This window comes from Podarcis pityusensis, assembly GCF_964106645.2.
Source record: "Podarcis pityusensis genome assembly, chromosome: 4".
Lineage (NCBI taxonomy): Eukaryota > Metazoa > Chordata > Lepidosauria > Squamata > Lacertidae > Podarcis > Podarcis pityusensis.
Genome location: NC_138027.1, coordinates 20,171,028 through 20,188,988, shown reverse-complemented (window position 1 = coordinate 20,188,988; position 17,961 = coordinate 20,171,028). Strand labels below are relative to the sequence as shown.

At 39.9% G+C, this 17,961-nt stretch overlaps 1 protein-coding gene and 1 long non-coding RNA gene across 3 annotated transcripts in view; one reads left to right on the top strand and one right to left on the bottom strand.

Moving 5' to 3' along the window:
• Window positions 1-17,961, top strand: part of LOC308475436 — a 291,271-nt gene that overhangs the window by 138,321 nt on the left and 134,989 nt on the right. The gene's annotated exons all lie outside the window — the stretch shown is intronic.
• The window catches only part of DYNC2H1 (dynein cytoplasmic 2 heavy chain 1), a 151,244-nt gene that overhangs the window by 54,154 nt on the left and 79,129 nt on the right, over window positions 1-17,961 (bottom strand). For both annotated transcript variants that reach the window (XM_081001703.1, XM_081001704.1), the window contains exons 70-76: window positions 15,212-15,301; window positions 9,415-9,480; window positions 8,001-8,051; window positions 7,272-7,349; window positions 5,891-6,022; window positions 2,057-2,129; window positions 310-470 (exon numbers count right to left, since the gene is read on the bottom strand). In XM_081001703.1, coding sequence (XP_080857829.1) covers window positions 310-470; window positions 2,057-2,129; window positions 5,891-6,022; window positions 7,272-7,349; window positions 8,001-8,051; window positions 9,415-9,480; window positions 15,212-15,301 — 651 coding nt within the window. The remainder of the gene's footprint in view (window positions 1-309; window positions 471-2,056; window positions 2,130-5,890; window positions 6,023-7,271; window positions 7,350-8,000; window positions 8,052-9,414; window positions 9,481-15,211; window positions 15,302-17,961) is intronic.

Sequence of the window (17,961 nt, the reverse complement as noted above, 5' to 3'; positions counted from 1 at the left end):
ATATTAAATCTTTTATACTGTATTGTAAACCAATTTGAAAACAGCAAATAGAGGTATATAAATCTACTAAATAAGCAAACAGGTCTAGACATCGATAATATTCATATTTCTTTAAAGGCCTGTGAAAGGAGGGGTGGGTGCTCTGAGGGCTAAGCTGGTCAGGGGGTCCTGCCAGGGATTGGCCACTTTTTTGTTTCTAACAACACTCCTGGCCCTAGGCATCAGATAAGCTCTGCGTGTGCCTGCACGAACCCTTACCAGGCAAATAATTTGTGGGCTTTTTAAAGCACTGACATGTATGAAACTTACCTGATGGTAGCACTCCCCATTTCTTTCAACACTTGCAAGTTCTTGTAATTCCTGAGAAGGATCAGCACCAGGAGAAATAATGATCAAGATAGGTTCAATTTCTAGCGTTTCTTTATACAAGCGTTTCAGATTCAGTGGAGGAGGTGACAACTCTTTGATCCCTAGAAATGGACAAATATATATATATAAATTTTAAAATACCAGTAAAGTTGGGAATGCATTCTGAGTAGCTATCTCTTTGCATCAGTGGCTGGAATAGTTTCCCAAGTTCCCGACTTCACTTCAGACAAAACAATAGATCTTTGATCTATAAAATATCTTATTATATAAAATCATACTGCAAAAATCAGACAGTAAACTATAACAGGGTGGATACTGTCATAGATATTGACCTTCCTTTCTAGTAATATTGAAGCTGGTGATAAAAGTGCCTGTATTGGAAACATATTACTGTAGCTAAAAATACCATAATTCAACTCTTGAGTTCATATACACGAATACTAGAGCTGAAAAGGAGATACATTTTAGAACTTGAACACTACAAATCACACCACCTCTATTAGTAAAATGAAGAGAGAATGGTAAAAGGTACAACGATATGTTAAAAATGTACACAACCTCCAAGTAAACTCTAACACCAGCAAAAGCAGTCCTAAAAAGGCAAACTCATGTGCAGAACTACTGTGTTACAACTGTCAGGCCATTTACTTGTCAGTGTTTTAAGAAACTACATCTTCCTGTTTAGTGTGTCTGATGAGCATTTTTCAGGCTTTCCTGAAAAAATCATGAGTAAGTGCACACTTAGATTCTAATGACAGATTGTTACCATGTAGAAAAATGAACAGAAAAGGCGAGAATGAGAATAGCGACAAGAGCTGCCTTTTGTATGAAGGAAAATATAAATAAAGCTGCCGCAAAAATTGGTTCATGGGCAAAAGGGGAAGGGATAGATTCCTAGGAAGGGATCCTGAGCAGACTTCAAATAACATTTTAACAATGCTTAATAACACCAGTGGAACATCAAGAATATCAATATCAATAAATTAATAATACAATAGCAGCAATAAAAAAGAATCATTTACAGGGCAGCAGACATTTAAGGATTAACAGGTTGGGGGCAAGGATGAGGAGAGAGTCCAAAAAACAAAGGGTCAAGTTTCCTGGTCCCTACCCAATGACAGCACTAGAAATAAAACATTGGCCACGGAGGGACCAAGAATATTTGGAGGAGACAAACACTTATTTCAAACACAGAAGCTGCTAGAAGGTAACTATGGTTAATTCAGCACATGTAATTCTAGCCATAAGCTTGCATGAGCGCCGACCAGAGCCAGCAAGGGTGGCTAAGGAATTTGGGGGACAGGAAAGCACAGTTTTCGTTTTGCCTCTTTCTTGTGTTCTTCAGCTCAAGTCCCCATGTTCTAATCCTTAACCTTGAGTTTTCCACATGTAGGTATAAATGACTCTTCACATCAGACAGAATCTGGTTCTGCAGTACTATTGAATCAACTCCCCGCTTTCTCATTTTCCCTCCCACCGAGCCACTGCCTGGATTTTAGTTTTCAAAAATGGCTTCACATGTTGCCTCAGCTACTGGATCAGAAAGAAAAACCGTATGCAGCACCTAAATGTGCATTTGATTCTCTGCATAGGGATATGCATGTGCTTTGGAATATATAGTACCCATACCAGAATCAAGGTGTAATTGTTTTTTACCTCATGTTGTTCTAAAAAACGATCAACTTACCCAGAGCTTTACATGCGAAAAGGGCCATTGCGCTCTGTAGTCTATCTGGCCTGACAGCTTGGACCACAAGGACCTTGAAACAAATATAGTCACATTAAAATTCCAACATATTATCAAATACCAGTGTGCATTTTTTGATGTTAGCTGCCCTGAGCCTGGTTCCGGCCGGGAAGGGCAAGATATAAATAAAATTTATGTTGATGATGATTACTACCACATGATTAACACAAGGCCAAGGATTCACGTTAGCACAGAGGAAATTCCCCCCTCTCCTTGCCCTGCACTAATGTAATACAAAAATCTTTAAAAGAAACTGGGTATGCTTTTTAAAATATGAGCTTTTTAAAAAAACTAGGCGAAGTTACTTTCCAGATAAGTTACAGTGCTGATTTAAAATACATCAATAATTCAACAAATAAGGGAGATACAAGTTGTTATATATGTTGTTTGGTTTGTGTTATTTTGAGGCTAAGATTTTTTAAAAACATTCTGTACTTGTAGGTTCAGATTTTTGGTAATAGGAGGCACTCAATGAAAATAATTGGTGCTTGATTCAGGACAGGTAAGAGCGCAAGAGAGTTAATCTATCAAATTCTCTGCCACACGATGTGGTGATGGCAATCAAATTGGATTTTTTTTTAAAGGATATTGGATCTGCAAATGGGTATTAGTTATGACAACTGTAGTGGAATATTCATGTTCAGAATGCCACTGAATACCAGTTGATGGTGTATGTGGAGTAAATGATTATTAACATGACTTATCAGTGTTAGTCCTGGAAAAATCTGGCTAGTCACCATGGGAGTAAAGAGACCTGGATTAGATAAATTTTAGTTTTGATACAGCAGATGTTTTTGCATCATCTCAATTCAATATAAATTCTGCAGTATTTCTAGGCTTGTCAACCAATTAAAGGATGCTTTCTGGGTGATTGACTTTTGAAGTTAAGCAACTAAAATAAACACCAATTGGTGAGCTGTTGTATAGGTGAGATTGGAAAGCATTTAATGGAAAGAGTGCTTTATTTTAATAAAATGAACAGATAATCTTCTTAAGTAGTGCCTGATTATTATTTTTTTTTAAAGTAATTTTAACAGTTCCATCAGCACTGATAACCTTCTCACAGGTGACAGCTCCAATTAAAATCAATTAAACTGGCAGTTTTTAATATGTGACTAATACATTAATCTATCAATTCTGTTGCTCAGTCAGTCAATGCTTCCAGTTCTCTCTCTTTACAATATGGCAATCTGATGTAGCTGGTAAGGTAAAGGTAAAGGTATAGGGATCCCTGACCATTAGGTCCAGTCATGACCGACTCTGGGGTTGCGGCGCTCATCTCGCTTTATTGGCCGAGGGAGCCGGCGTACAGCTTCCGGGTCATGTGGCCAGCAGGACTAAGCCGCTTCTGGTGAAACCAGAGCAGCGCACGGAAACGCTGTTTACCTTCCTGCCGGAGCAGTACCTATTTATCTACTTGCACTTGGATGTGCTTTTGAACTGCTAGGTTGGCAGGAGCAGGGACCAAGCAACGGGAGCTCACCCCGTTGCAGGGATTCAAACCGCCGACCTTCTGATCGGCAAGTCCTTGGCTCTGTGGTTTAACCCACAGCGCCACCTGCGTGGTAGAAGCTAATAAAACAGCACCATTGCAGGGGGAAAGGAAACATTGTAGCACCCACTGTAAGAACATAAGAGGAGCCCTGCTGGATCAGAGCAAAGTCCCATCTAGTCCTGCATCTTGTTTTCACAGTCATCAACCAGATGGAAAGTCCACAAGCAGGACTAGAGGGCAACAGCACTTCTCCTCATTTGCGATTCCCAGAGGCATACTGTCAGAGGCTAAGACCTCTACCTGAGGGATAGTTTAATCCCCAGAAGATGTAGTAGACAATGAGGCTGCACTACTTACCTGTCCTCCCTTTGGCCAAATCGCCACGCATACTGAGACAAGAGAGGAGGAGGGGTGAGGCAGAGACACTGAAAACATGCTGGCAGAGCCAATCCAGTCCTCCTGCCAGTGCGTTTCCGCCATTCTGACCTTACTCCTCCTCTTCTTCTCTAACCAGGTAGGTAGCAGTGACTAGGGCTGGAGGGAGGTCAGGTGAGTGATGTGCCCCCCCCATTGTCTGCTACTGCCTGGAAAGTGAGAAGTAACTACGGTAACTTCCTCTTATCAAAGCCCGAAATTTACCTGCACAGATGGGCTAACTCTATACAGAGATTTGCCTAGACAATCAGGAGCAGTGGCCAATCTCCTTCTTATTATAGCCATTTATTATAAATATATATATAATTGCATTTTAATAAGGCAAGCTGGATCAAAAAGTTAAAAGTAAGGATGGATTGAAAGTTTATAGTCCTTGAAAATATAATTAATTAATTTATTTTACTTCTCGGGCAAGATCCTATCATCTTAATAATAAAAGTAGGCAGGCAGGCAGAGCACAGGCACAAGTGTGTTCTTATTTCCTTAAGTCTCATATCTTAAACCTCTTACTCCTCTCCTCACCTGGAGACGGTCTCCACTATTCCTCCTCTGCCCAGTCCCTAACAGTCAGACAGGAAGGGAAAAAACAGAGAGAGGAGACACTTGCTTCCCAGAATTCTATTCTCTCCTGCCTCATGAGGTCATACACAACCAGTGAATGGATTCAGACCTCCAAAATCTATTCTTCAGGTAAGACCAATCATACTTTCTCTTGGTGCTTGGTGTGAAAAACACAAGCTCCGTCTGGCCTTGCTACCTTTCAGACCGAGAAAAATCACTCTGCAGGTTCCAAAACATTCCCACGAGGTCCACTGTTCACATTTTCACAGGCCGATTCTGGCTTAGTAAGGTGTGAACTTGCAATAACTTTTTAAATAAGATGTTAAATAATGTCAGTGCATCAAGAGTGGATTTATCAAGAAAATCATTTTTTTAAGGGAATAACAATCAATTGAGGGAATGTTAAAATCGATCAATTAATTTATGGGGAGAATCAATTTCAAATTGGAAAAGGAATCAAAGGACAACAACAGACAGAAGAAACCAATGGACACACACATTCAGAGGAAAAAATAAACTTAAAAGCCCTTAAATAAACCCAAGTACAGGAATTAATACAGGGATAAGGGCACACCACTCACGCCCTCATCCAATTCACAAACCACACAAATCACAGACTAACTAATAACAAAGCAAGGCCAGAAATGCACAAGCATTTGCCCTAGTGTCCACTGGAAAACATAATACTTATTTCTAAAGCACCACAGAAAAATCAGGCTGGTGCTAAAAAGGGGGCAGCGTGCTATGGAGGCAAACGAGGATAAATGCTTGTTGGCAGAGAACTCTGGAAATTGCAGATTTGAAGATATGCAAAGCATAGATGATCTACCAATGATCTACAGATTTCCCCTATAAACATCTAGAGAGCAGTGGCCACACATACACAGTACAACATAGATCTGAACCTATAGCCCTGGTTGCACTTTGCACACTTAACAGTTATACTGTCTTGGGTATTTTTATATTGTTGGTTACTGTGAAGCTTGAATAAGTCTGCTCTGAATGAGCTGTGGTCTATACTGCTAGCCATAAGTAATTCTCTCTGTTTTATTGCTACTTGTTAAAAAAAAAAAAAAAAACTTCAAGCCATAATAAAATTACATGTTAAAACACCAAATTTAATTCTGACGAAGTTCCATTGCAAATGGTATTTTAGCAATGACAAACTTCTTGCACTGGTTTCAATGAGACTAAGGATGAGTAGTTTCATTGAACATGGCTGCAATGGCCACATTTAGCTAGATTGTGGTCTAATATTTAAATAAGGAAATATCAAAGTATACCTGTTGAAAGAGCGAGATTCTGTTTGCAATAATAGATGGAAAATCTTGTTCACACATTGAACTCCGTGAGAAAGTCTGCCATAGAGGTGCATCTTGAAAGCAAATGGTCTGATACAGGTTTGGAAGAGAGATCTGAAGAACAATTGTGCAAGTTTTATATTTAACAGCAAAAAAAGTAGTGATCTATTTTTAATAGCTGAACAAGGAATAATTTGAATAAACTGTCATATAATTGCAATTGTTGAACAATCCATTCTTTGCAGCCCTTTAACAAGCTACTTAGGAGTAACTTTTTTCATTGATTTCTAAAGAAGTGCACTCATGTGGCTTATAATGTACCCAATGTGTCAAAACAATATGCCAGTTATAAGACCACTGCTAATTTAAGAATGTGGTCCCATTTACATCTATTTCTAGTGAAATGAAAGCTATACCCCATGCATAATCTCACAGCATCACCAGTGATGAGGAGCAGAATTGTTCCACTGCTATAGTTTTCCATGGAAAAGGTTCCATTTTTAAAAATGCATTGTTTCATAAAATTAAAAACTTAGTAAATTTTTATAATACCAGTCAAACTGAAAACAGCTCAAAGGTGTGACTAACTTTCCCAGGAAATGCATGCATGCACAAACACAGGCACAAATAATGCACAGCAATTTGGCCACCAAAATTGGTATGCTGATTTAGTGCCTTCAACCGTCCCAGCGCCTTAATATAAGCACCTTCTGGTGGTTCCCTCACTGCAAGAAGTTAAGTAACAGGGAACCAGGCAGAGGGCTTTCTTGGTAGTCACTCCTGCCCTGTGGAACACCCTCTCATCAGGTGTCAAGGAAATAAACAATTATTTGACTTTTAGAAGACATCTGAAGGCAGCCCTGTATGGGGAAATTTTTAATGTTTGCTGTTTTATTGTGTTTTTAATATTTTGATGGGAGCCGCCCAGAGTGGCTGGGGCAACACAGTCAAACGGGCAGCATATTATTATTATTATTATTATTATTCCATATTTGTATAATTTTTCTGCTAAAATATTACTTAATTATTGCAGTTCATACTGTTTTGGTAAATTGAAAAATGAGGAAGCAAAACAGGGACTACAGAGAAGACATTCTGAAAAGTCAAGAGTACATGTTACATATAAACATATATAACTGAACCTCAACAATCCTAGATCAATTGCTGCATTATTATCTAGAAAAGGCAGGCCACTCTACAGAATGAAAATATATTATATGGGTGTGGTTTCAATGCAAGAAAGTGAGTGAAGAATTCATTGTAGAATAGTTAAATTTAAATTAACTAATCCGATCGTATTAGCAAACATCAATTTTTTTAGTGTTCAACTGATTTTTGAAGAAAACGTCAAGTGAAATAATACCTTTAGAGTTGCTACTGCCCATGCTCTTTCCTGTTCAATCCAAGAAGGAATCTGGTCTCTAATGCTTTTTTGGGAATCCTTAATAGAACAAGAACAGATTACTGTATTTTGAAAATGTTTCACATATACCAGCAAGTTTTAAGGTATAGCACAGTAAAATTGAAACATTTTAACTTCCACTGGTTTCAAAGGCAGTGTTAGGCATATCTCAACCTTACTTCATTGAAATCAAAATAATTTGAAAGTGCATATTTGTTATGGAAAGGTGCAGTAGAGAAGAAGACACAATGCTGGAGTTATCAAAATGCATAATCAATAATAGCTTTTGACCATTGCTTTTCTGTATTGATTGCTTGTAATGTGCCTCAGAAATATCCACATCTTTCACTACCTGTACTGACACAGCTAAAACTGAAAACAAGTGATGTGAACATACCCTAATCACCCATGTTTTGGAGGTTTTTTCTCCTTCAATCATTCCTATGATATTTGGAATCTCAGCTTGTCTAGAGTGGTCAGAAGGAGCCACCCATGACAGTAACTTGAGCTACTGGTTTGGCCCAATCAGGTACCCGCTTGGGGTTAAAGTCCAAAATTCTCATCAGCACAAAACAGTTAAAAACAACAACAACATGTTTTTAAGGTCTGAAGCCTCTGGGCCACAGAGGTATATGGCATTTGGAAGATATAGTGCACTACGTTTCATGAGAAATATCCGTTAAGACTCACAGATTTTCGTAACATGTCTCCAATGATCACACCCGTAAATGTGTCCCATTCCTATAAAATAATGAAAGACACCCAAGTTAAAACATGCTGAAGCGTAATGTACATAAGTGTAAATTCTGAAAGCCAAAAGGAAATGAGTATTACATTTTCAAAGGGACTTAAGAAATGTAATGCCCCAGTTCACGTGCAATGCTGAAACACGGAAAAGCCTCAAAAAGCCCAAGTGAAATGTCACACCTCTGCTCTCCTCCTGCAGCATAGACAGGAGGAATACTTCTCCTGAATTTAGTTAAACTATTAAAAGAATCTCAGCTTAGCATTGTGTTTGAAAGTAACCTTGGCAGAAGTCCTGGTCACGTGCAAGGAGTAGTAGTAGGGAGTGTGAGAGTGTGAAGCATCACTTGTTAAGGCTCATTCCTGGTTCAGTGTTACATGCGAACATGACAATTATTGGCTAGCAATGACTAAAGCATATGTGCTTGGAACCCTGTAAAAGGAAGAGAGATGCGGGAAGAATTTGAAGTGCAGAGGTGGCAGGCAAGAGAGCAGCTAAACCCATCCTACATCCTGTTGATAATTTTGTTCTTAGCTACTTTATGAGATTCCTGGATCAGGAGGTTAGTGTGAAAGAGATTGGTGGCACTGGTGACAGTTCCAGGGAACATTTGAGCTGGAACATCTATAGTACCCATTAGTCAGAGGTAGACTGCTCCTACTAGTGCTGTGAGACAATCTTCTCTCCCAACCAGGGCAGGCCTAGAATCATTGGAAAGATACCCTTCTTGCTAGTCTCAAAACCATGAGCAAGCTAAGGCCACTGAGACAAGGTCTGCCAGTTTTGTACTGTCTGAACCAGAGAAGTCTACTACATATGGAATCACAAAGCTTATATTGCAATCTGGAAAGGAAATTATTGAAATGTTTGTCTCATCTTTGTTGATGAAAAAAATCTCTGTTGCTCCTTGCTTTCCTTAAGTATGCCTTTAGGAATATCCCGAATAATTTCCTTCATATGTTGTTCTATACTTTGAAGCTACATGTCAATTTTAGCCATATATTATGTAATCACAACTTCTAAAAGATCTCACACCCATAACACACAGCTGTTCTAGCAAAATGTGGAGAGAGCTAAGGGCTGATAGTGCTAAGGAATCACAAGCTCTACACACCACCATTTCATTTTGTCCTGTGGATCTCTCATATCCTGTGGCAATATTTCATCAGACATTACAACTGTCAGAGGAACATCCACTGGGGATGTTACAAGATGTCTCAGTGTCCTTAGGGAAAGCATTGTATTTGTTATGTTTATTTTTTATTTAGCTGGGTAGCTGGAAGATATTCTAGTGCTCATATTTATTTTCTGCTTATCAAATCATTCAAATGTAAAAGGAAGCATTCCTATATCACTTACATTATCTTGAAAAAGTTCAGGATGCATGCCTTTCACAAAATGCAGTGCAAACATCAGTTGATCAGCCTACAATAACAATAAGTTAGATACATTAAGGACAGTATGCTAGGCTACATTTTCTAGGAATTTAAACCCTATAATTTAGTTTTCACATATGCACAGGAACTAAAGGCAACGTTAATTATAAGACCATATATTATTTTCAGAGAACTGGCAACATACTTTGAGGGCGAAACTAGATGTAGCTCATTTTCCTTTCATCAAGCCATTTTGGGAGTGTGGTGTGAAGGCTTTAACTCAGGCTTCCTCAACATCAGCCCTCCAGAGGTTTTGAGACTACAGTTCCCATCATCCCTGACCACTGGTCCTGCTAGCTAGGGATCATGGGAGTTGTAGGCCAAAAAACATCTGGATGGCCAAGGTTGAGGAAGCCTGCTTTAACTCTTCGCTCCCACCATGGTCCCAGTCAGAACTGCCTCACCCACTTCCTATTCATAACGAGGGGAAAGCTACTGATGCCAATAAAAGCTTTCATCCCATTGTGAATAGGAGCTAAGAGTTAAGGCTTAATTCCAATTACAGCATAGTCCTTTCCAGATTACACATTCCCAATGCAGAAAGAAAAATTAAACACAACCCCAAGCAATGTGACAATCATGTCTTGTTTAGCTCTTAGTCACTTCTAAGGAATATCTCTGCTGACATGGCAGGGGTGGGATCAGAGCTTTAGGCAGAGCAGCAGCAGCAGTCCCTCTGTTGAATGGGCTTTGGATCTGATGTAACTTTACATTGGCTTAGTTTACACCAGTGTACTTTATGCCAGCTTCTTGTGCATAGGACTGCTCTCTTTATTTCTTAAATCAAGTTTAAGAGAACATGCTGTGTAATCACATGTTCCTCTCTCCCCTCTTGTGCAGATATTCTCCCCAACAGCCTTAACAGTGGCTGAGCAGTTACGACAAACTAGAACCATTGGTTAATGCTAACTAAGGTTGTGTTTAATCAGAATCTGAATGGTCTTCAAATTATTCATTTTTGTGAATAAGATCATATGCCATATTTTAGTCTGTTACTGTTAACATGGTTACTATGTCTTTAAGTGTGGCATTCAATGATTTTGGAAATGATATGAAAGATGCAAAACAGATCTAATTAATTAATTTTGTAATGCACAAAGGCTTATAACTTTAGCTTGGAAAATTTTTAATATTGAATGGCTACAGTGTCAGTGCAGTACACAGTCTTACATTACAGCCATATATCAGCTGAAGTGAAAGGGTAATTGAACTAGCTCATTTCTGAACCAAGCAACTACATAAATCCCTAACTACTAATTTATAGTTTTTCAATGAATTCACTTTCAGAGCTAACCAGCAGCATTTTAAATTCATCTACAGTACCCAGCTGAAACAAAGGGTCAGATGCAGCAATGTTGATGATATAAAGCACCATCATAACAAAAGCAAATGGTAATAATTCATTTTGATATCACAAAATTATATGTTTAACCTTCCATTCATCTTCTACTCTTCAGGGGAGATTTTGAAAACAAGAAATCTCTCATATACTGTATATTATGAAGTGCTTGGAATGTGCTATTCCATTCAACTTCTGTGGTAATGCAAAGTCATATAACACGCTGACAACATATGGAAGACACCAGTCTAACTATTTAGGTTGGTGAAGAAAAACTCCAATCTTCCAAAAGCACAGTTATTGTGCAACCCCATTCCGTTCAAGGGGACTAGAAGAGAGCACAGTGGACTTGGTGCAAAGATGGGGATAATGAACAGCAGCAGCCTCCTTAGACAGTCTTAGCTACTGAACCGAAAAGCTTGCTTTCAATTGTTGGGGTAGCTTGAGGTTTTCTTCTGACAGATGCTAATAACGAAAAAATTAATCTAGAAAATAAATAAAAACACATTGAAGAATATGTTTAAGGATTAGCAGTCCACCAAAAGAAAACACACCAGCAAAAGTGCTGAGCAGCTCCAGAAATTGCTAGACAAACCTAAGCATTTTGACCCATTTAAATCTGGCAGCAGACTTTGGTTTGAAACTGCCTTGGTTGCCCTGATATACGAACTACACCTTCAAGAGGCAGGAGAGTGAAGCTCTGTTGCTTCTACTGTATCAATTATTGGCTTCTGATACTAGCAACAATAGTATCCTTCTGGGAAGGTTCTTGCAACTGGGAACTGGTTGCATCCTACCTGGAGAGGCTGTTTCAGAGAACGGTAAAAGGGTTGGAGAGTTCTGCCCGTGAAATTTATGCTACTTGCTTCTGCAGGGCTCATTCTTGTTCCCCCTACTATTTAACATGTGCATGAAATGATTGAGTGATTTGTCACTTGATAATTTGTGTAAAATATATATATGCATTTTTACAATTTATATATGCATCATACAATATTCATCATTTATCTCTTATCCTCAGACTTCCCGGTCCATCTCTCCATGGCATTCTAGGTTGTCTTTTGTCGGCTGCATATTCTATTATTCCATCCATTTTCATCTCAAATCTTCCTTTCTTTAGTTTTATCTGCTGCTCATATGTTCATTCCTACTTGTAGGTTAAATTGACTATTATAGCCTCTAAGATATTGTTCAAAGAACTTCCACTCATCTCTTATCCATGGCTCATCCTTATTTCTTAATTTCGCGGTCATAGTTACTAATTCTGTGTATTCTATCAATTTATTCTGCCAAATTTATTTCCATTTTTTCGCATAAAACACTCTAGCTGTGGTGGTCGCATATAAAAAGAGACTGAGTGCCTTTTTCAGGATATCATTACTTGTTGTTCCTAATAGAAATGCCTCAGGTCTTTTGGGAAATGTGATCTTAAGTATTTTTTTTTTTAATTCTGTATGATGTCACCTGATAATTTGGAGTGAAATGTAATCAATGTGTGAATTGGTTTTAAAATATATATTTATAGCTCATCTTTCAGGATACAAATTCTTCCAAAACAGCTTGTAAGTAACATAAAATACCTCAATAAAATTACAGTAAAACAATATTAAAGCCCTCAAAATCCTTCCCATAGGACAGTTGGCAGCAGATGGTTCAGAGAGGGAGAGGGCAGTTCAGCTAGAAACTGGGGTTATCATCACTTACCTCTCTCCCCGCAGAATTATTTCTATAGACCAGGGGTGGCCAACTCCCAAGAGACTGTGATCTACTCACAGAGTTAAAAACTGGCAGTGATCTACCCCCTTTTGGGGGGTTCACGTCTAAATTGTTGAGCTTTTTTTGGGAAGTTTTCTGGGGTTCAAGTCAAAGTTATTGAGCTTCTTTGGGAGGAGCCAGTGATCTACCAGTGATCATGATCTACCTGTTGAACGTGCCTGCTATAGACAGTTGGTGGTAGGTAGCCCTGTGGGCAAAGGGCAGTCCAGGCGAAAGAGGCTCTGAGGTTTTATTAACTTGCTTTCCAGCTGGAACAGAACTAGGCATCACCAATGTTATTAGATGTGGGGCCTTCTTTGAAGACAGCTTGGAAAATCCAGTCACTGCTAGGCTGCTAACTGGGACTGCGTATCCAAATTATATCTCACCTGTGTTAAAAGCATAGCTGGTTCTTGGTCGATTTCCAAGCTCAATTCAAAGTGTTGGTGTGGACCAATCTGCCCAGTCACTGAAATCATCACCTGAGGCTCTTTCTAGGTTCTGCGCCATCCGAGATAAGGTGAGTAGTGACTGGAGAGAAAGCCTTTTCAACTGTGGCAGTCCCTCTTTGCAATGCTCTTCCCAGGACAGCTTGCCTGGCAGCTATTAATGGTATTTCTGTGCTAGGCAAAGAGCTTTTCTTTGGTTTCCCAGACTTTGTAGATGTTTTGATCTCTTGTAGGGTTTTATTATGTGCCATTTTCAGTGCTTTTATGAATACATTTTCGTGTGTGGTATTGCTTTATTTCCATTAAATAAAATATTACTCTGCATTTCATTGCTGAAGGAACAATTTAAAAAATACATAATACAGTGGTGCCCCGCAAGACGAATGCCTTGCAAGATGAAAAACTCGCTAGACGAAAGAGTTTTCCGTTTTTTGAGTCGTTCCGCAAGACAAATTTCCCTATGGGCTTGCTTCGCAAGACGAAACGTCTTACGAGTTCTTGCGAGTTTGTTTCCTTTTTCTTAAAGCCGCTAAGCCGTTAATAGCCGCTAAGCCGCTAATAGCCGTGCTTCGCAAGACGAAAAAACCGCAAGACGAAGAGACTCGCGGAACGGATTAATTTCGTCTTGCGAGGCACCACTGTAAATATGTTTGAATCAGGGACTGCCTGAGTCTTAGCTCTTTCTGAGTCTTGTACACACTACACTAGCTCTACAATATAGCCAATGAAATATATAAATAAGTATTTAGTTTTATTAAATGAATGATTTGCCTTGCATCATTTGTTATGTATAATCTTTTTCCGGGGGGGAATTTGTTCATTAGAGCTCAATGAAGCCTCTGCATGTACTCTGACTGTGAATACAGACAATCTAAAAACTGAATGCTTATTTTAACCATAAGATACAACGACTTCACTCTTTTCAAAGTGAGTAATTGGGCAGTCCACTGGAAAAATATGTGCTGTATGGTCTGTTACAAAACAGGTCAATCATTTTTCAGTGCCAGGTAATTCCCTTTCAGTCTATAGTGTTGTGCATACGAAATTACAAAATCATGTGTTCCCTCTGTTCTCAGAAAGGTTATGGTCATGCAAGAAACACTCCTGTGCAATAATGCTTCTTAGTGAACTAAGCCAATAATGACAACCCACTGCTCGTTCACCAAAATGGTTCTCAAATAATAAGGTACCACTTTGTGGTGATACTGTGCTTGAAGCTATCATGTTTGGGACTCTCACCCTTCACATAAGGCAATCTGGAGAACGAATTCTTAAGTGATGAATGCAAGATTCCACTAAGGCCTGGAGTGGTTCCAGTGTGTATGACGGCTATATCTTCCCACAAATTCAACTACAGTCCAGATGTTTGTTCCTTCCTCATCTGACACAAGACCTGTCACAATGTTGCCCCAAGGTACCCTTCAGTATGTGTCTGGAGGTACAGTGCAGTGCATTGCGTGCTAATGTGAAGGACTGGTCAAAGATGCATATGTATAAATCAATTGGCTGGGCAGCACAGGATGAGGTGAAACCAGCTCTTGCCCCTGCTCAAGGTTTCCAGCGTCCTTCCAGCAAGGTTTTTTTTTATAGGACAGGTTATACCCTTTTCTATTAAGTTCTATTTTGTTAGAAAAGGCAGAGAAAATGGGTTGCATCAGTTCTGGGGTGTCAGAAGGGGCTGATATGTTGCTCAGTACAAGAGTTCCTATATATTACAGCATACAAAGATACCGGGATCCAGTACGACTCAAGAGATTGATGATTTTATGAACTAAGGCAATGTGCCCTTAATAAAAAAGAGTTATCAGTAAAGCCATAAGTGAATCCTGAAAGAACATTGTTTGTTTTGGGTACCATTCCTTTCCTTCTTTTTCCAAATACTGGTGTTTCTGAAGTTAATGGTTTCCCAGTGCTGTAATAAGGCAATAGTCCCAAGGTGAGCAAAAAGGCTGTTTATAAAGCAGGAAACTCATTTGTTCTGCCAAACAAGGCAAAAAGCTGCTGTGTACAGCTCTCATGAGTAAAAAGCAAATACCTCTTACTAACAAATAAGCAAATTTTAGCATTATTCTGTATCTACTGATCCATATATTCAAGCGTGCCAAGCTATGGCTGCAGTGGGAATATAATTTCACATTCAGTACTGTGAATCAGTGCAGAGGAAAATAAAATCTTACCTTAAACAAACAGCGACAGACATATTCATATACCATGTGTTTTAAGGAGCTGATAAGAGACTTGATTCTTTCCTCTGTATTTCCCAAGTCCTGAAAATAGTGGTTAATAATAATAATAACTTATCTGTACTCCACCTATCTGACTGAGTTGCCAGTTAAAATGTTAACTATCACTTTACAGATAAAAACGTACATCAAGGGATTCAAATATCGCTTTAAGAAAATCTGGTGTGCTATATTGTCAACCTACGGAAATTGTGTATGTATACCAAGCAATAGGCTCCCCCTGCAATCAGCAAGCATCTACTTTAGGCTTCCTCAAACTCGGCTCTCCAGATGTTTTTGGCCTACAACTCCCATGATCCTTAGCTAGCAGGACCAGTGGTCAGGGATGAAGGGAATTGTAGTCTCAAAACATCTAGAGGGCCGAGTTTGAGGAAGCCTGATCTACTTCATTCAGAGGAATAATTTAAACATGTCAGCATTAACACTGGGCTGAGAGAAGCTTGCCTGGGTACGGCCTACCAGAGAGGAGTACTACCATGACAGATTATATCAACTTTTCAGAACACAATGCACAATTATAGAAATACTGGAAAAATTTACCTGGACTCTCAAAGTTATTTAGTTGGCAATATGCAGGGCCGTCTTAAGCATATCTGGCACTGTGGTGCAAAGCTCCCTCCAGCGCCTCCCCCCCCCATTTCCCAGAGTTTTTTAGGGAGGACAGCGCTGCCAGCAGCGCCGTGGGAGGTGGGCAGCGGCTGGAGGGCAGTTCCTCTGGCGGGGAAGAGGCGGAGGCTGGACGCAGCACCTCCAAGCTCAGCTGGCCGCTTCGTGCTGCGGTGGCCACAGTAGACAGAGGCTCTGGGCGCGGTGCTGCTTCAGCGCAGCCTCCGCCTCTTCCCTGGCGCCCTCCAGAACATGGCGCCCTGGCGCCCCGCGCCACTAGTCTCTATGGGTAAGACGCCCCTGGCAATATGAAGGAGGTTAGTTGGCAATATGAACTAAGCCGACTTTGGAACCTTTTCCATTTGTAATCCTTAAGTATTTTAAGCCTTTCTACTACAGTGGTATCTCGGGTTAAGTACTTAATTCGTTCCGGAGGTCCGTTCTTAACCTGAAACTGTTCTTAACCTGAAGCACCACTTTAGCTAATGGGGCCTCCTGCTGCTGCCGTGCCGCCGGAGCACAATTTCTGTTCTCATCCTGAAGCAAAGTTCTTAACCTGAAGCACTATTTCTGGGTTAGCAGAGTCTGTAACCAGAAGCGTATGTAACCCGAGGTACCACTGTATTTTAATTGCTCTATTTTACACTGTTTCAATGGACCCATCAGGAAGAATTCATCCAAGTAAGCTGTGTCTTTTGATACTCTTTTTTCCTGAAATTGGGAGGTTGGCTCATCATGCTTGAATCTTATTCTTCCTGCTCAGAGACAGAAATAAAGACTTGCATGCAGAAGCAGATGGTGTGCTGAGTCTGCCCCACTCATCTGACCTTATCCAGCTGAGTTAATGCAGCATACTAGGATGAAGAAGAGGAGAGGAATGGTAGTAGCAAGGCTGGCCCGGCACTGTGCAAAGGCATTGGTGGAGTCAACCACGAGCTCCATATCAACCCCACCACCATCCTGTTCCTCCCCTCCGCCAGCACAGTATGCAGTAGTGACTCAGCCGGATGGAGGTCAGGTGGGTTGCACCGTCCCGTCATGTTGTGGTCTGCTGCTTACATGTGCATTCTATCGATTTCAGGATTCCTTAGAATCTGGACTTCGGCTTCCTAGATCTAAGAATTGAAGTTCTTGTAAAACTGCCCCTTTGTTTCCACGCCACACCAAAGCATTGCGATAAGCAAGCGGGGCTTGCGAAAGCTCCCATGGGAAGTAGTGGCATGGGTGCAACACCCTGAATGCTTTTTGCGCTGCTCCTGTATTAACAAGCCACAGTTAACGTGCATTAAAGCAAGATAAATACTTGTAAGACTGAATCCAAGACTGCATCTTCAAAGTAACCCGTCGGAGCAAGTGCTTTGCAGAATGTCACTAATGGCAGCTTACATTAAAAAAAAATATTCAGGGGAATTTCAGTAGAAACTGAAAACATGCTAACACACAAGTTTTGTAGCAATTTGGGTCTTCCTTTGATAGAGTGTTTAACACTTTATCTTCCGAAGATAAAGTGCTCTGAATAAAAAGGAGTTGAACTGATTATTGGGAAGGTTGCCCCTTGCTGGTCCCATGCTGCCTCACTATGCCGATTTAACCTTGACTAACTGAAAGATGCATTATGCCTTCACAGTCCTAACTTCATAGTATCCCGAGTCTTCAAAAGTCTCCCCCTACAGCTGCTGTTAACTTTGATTTAATAACATATGAGCAACTTCAAAAAAAACACCTTTGAAGCATGATTCCCTATTCTGACAAATACAAAAATAATTTGCTTTATTTGCAAATTAGCTAATAACTGGAGATCACGTATTTACATAAAATTCATCTTAATATCCTCATCTGAACTTGCTTTTTAGAATTTATTACCTTTGCATCCAAGAACCTTTAGAGATACAGTATTTTATGAAGACATTCTCTGGGAAGATTCTGCGGTTCCCATAGGACAGAATTTCTCTTTATTCATACCCTGACAGCACAATGTATGCCACGTAATACTGCCAGTATTAATTTTATGTTCTTATTTAAAATATCCAAAGTACTTAGACATTTTGTGCTACCATTAATGGATTGCTTTCCCCCTT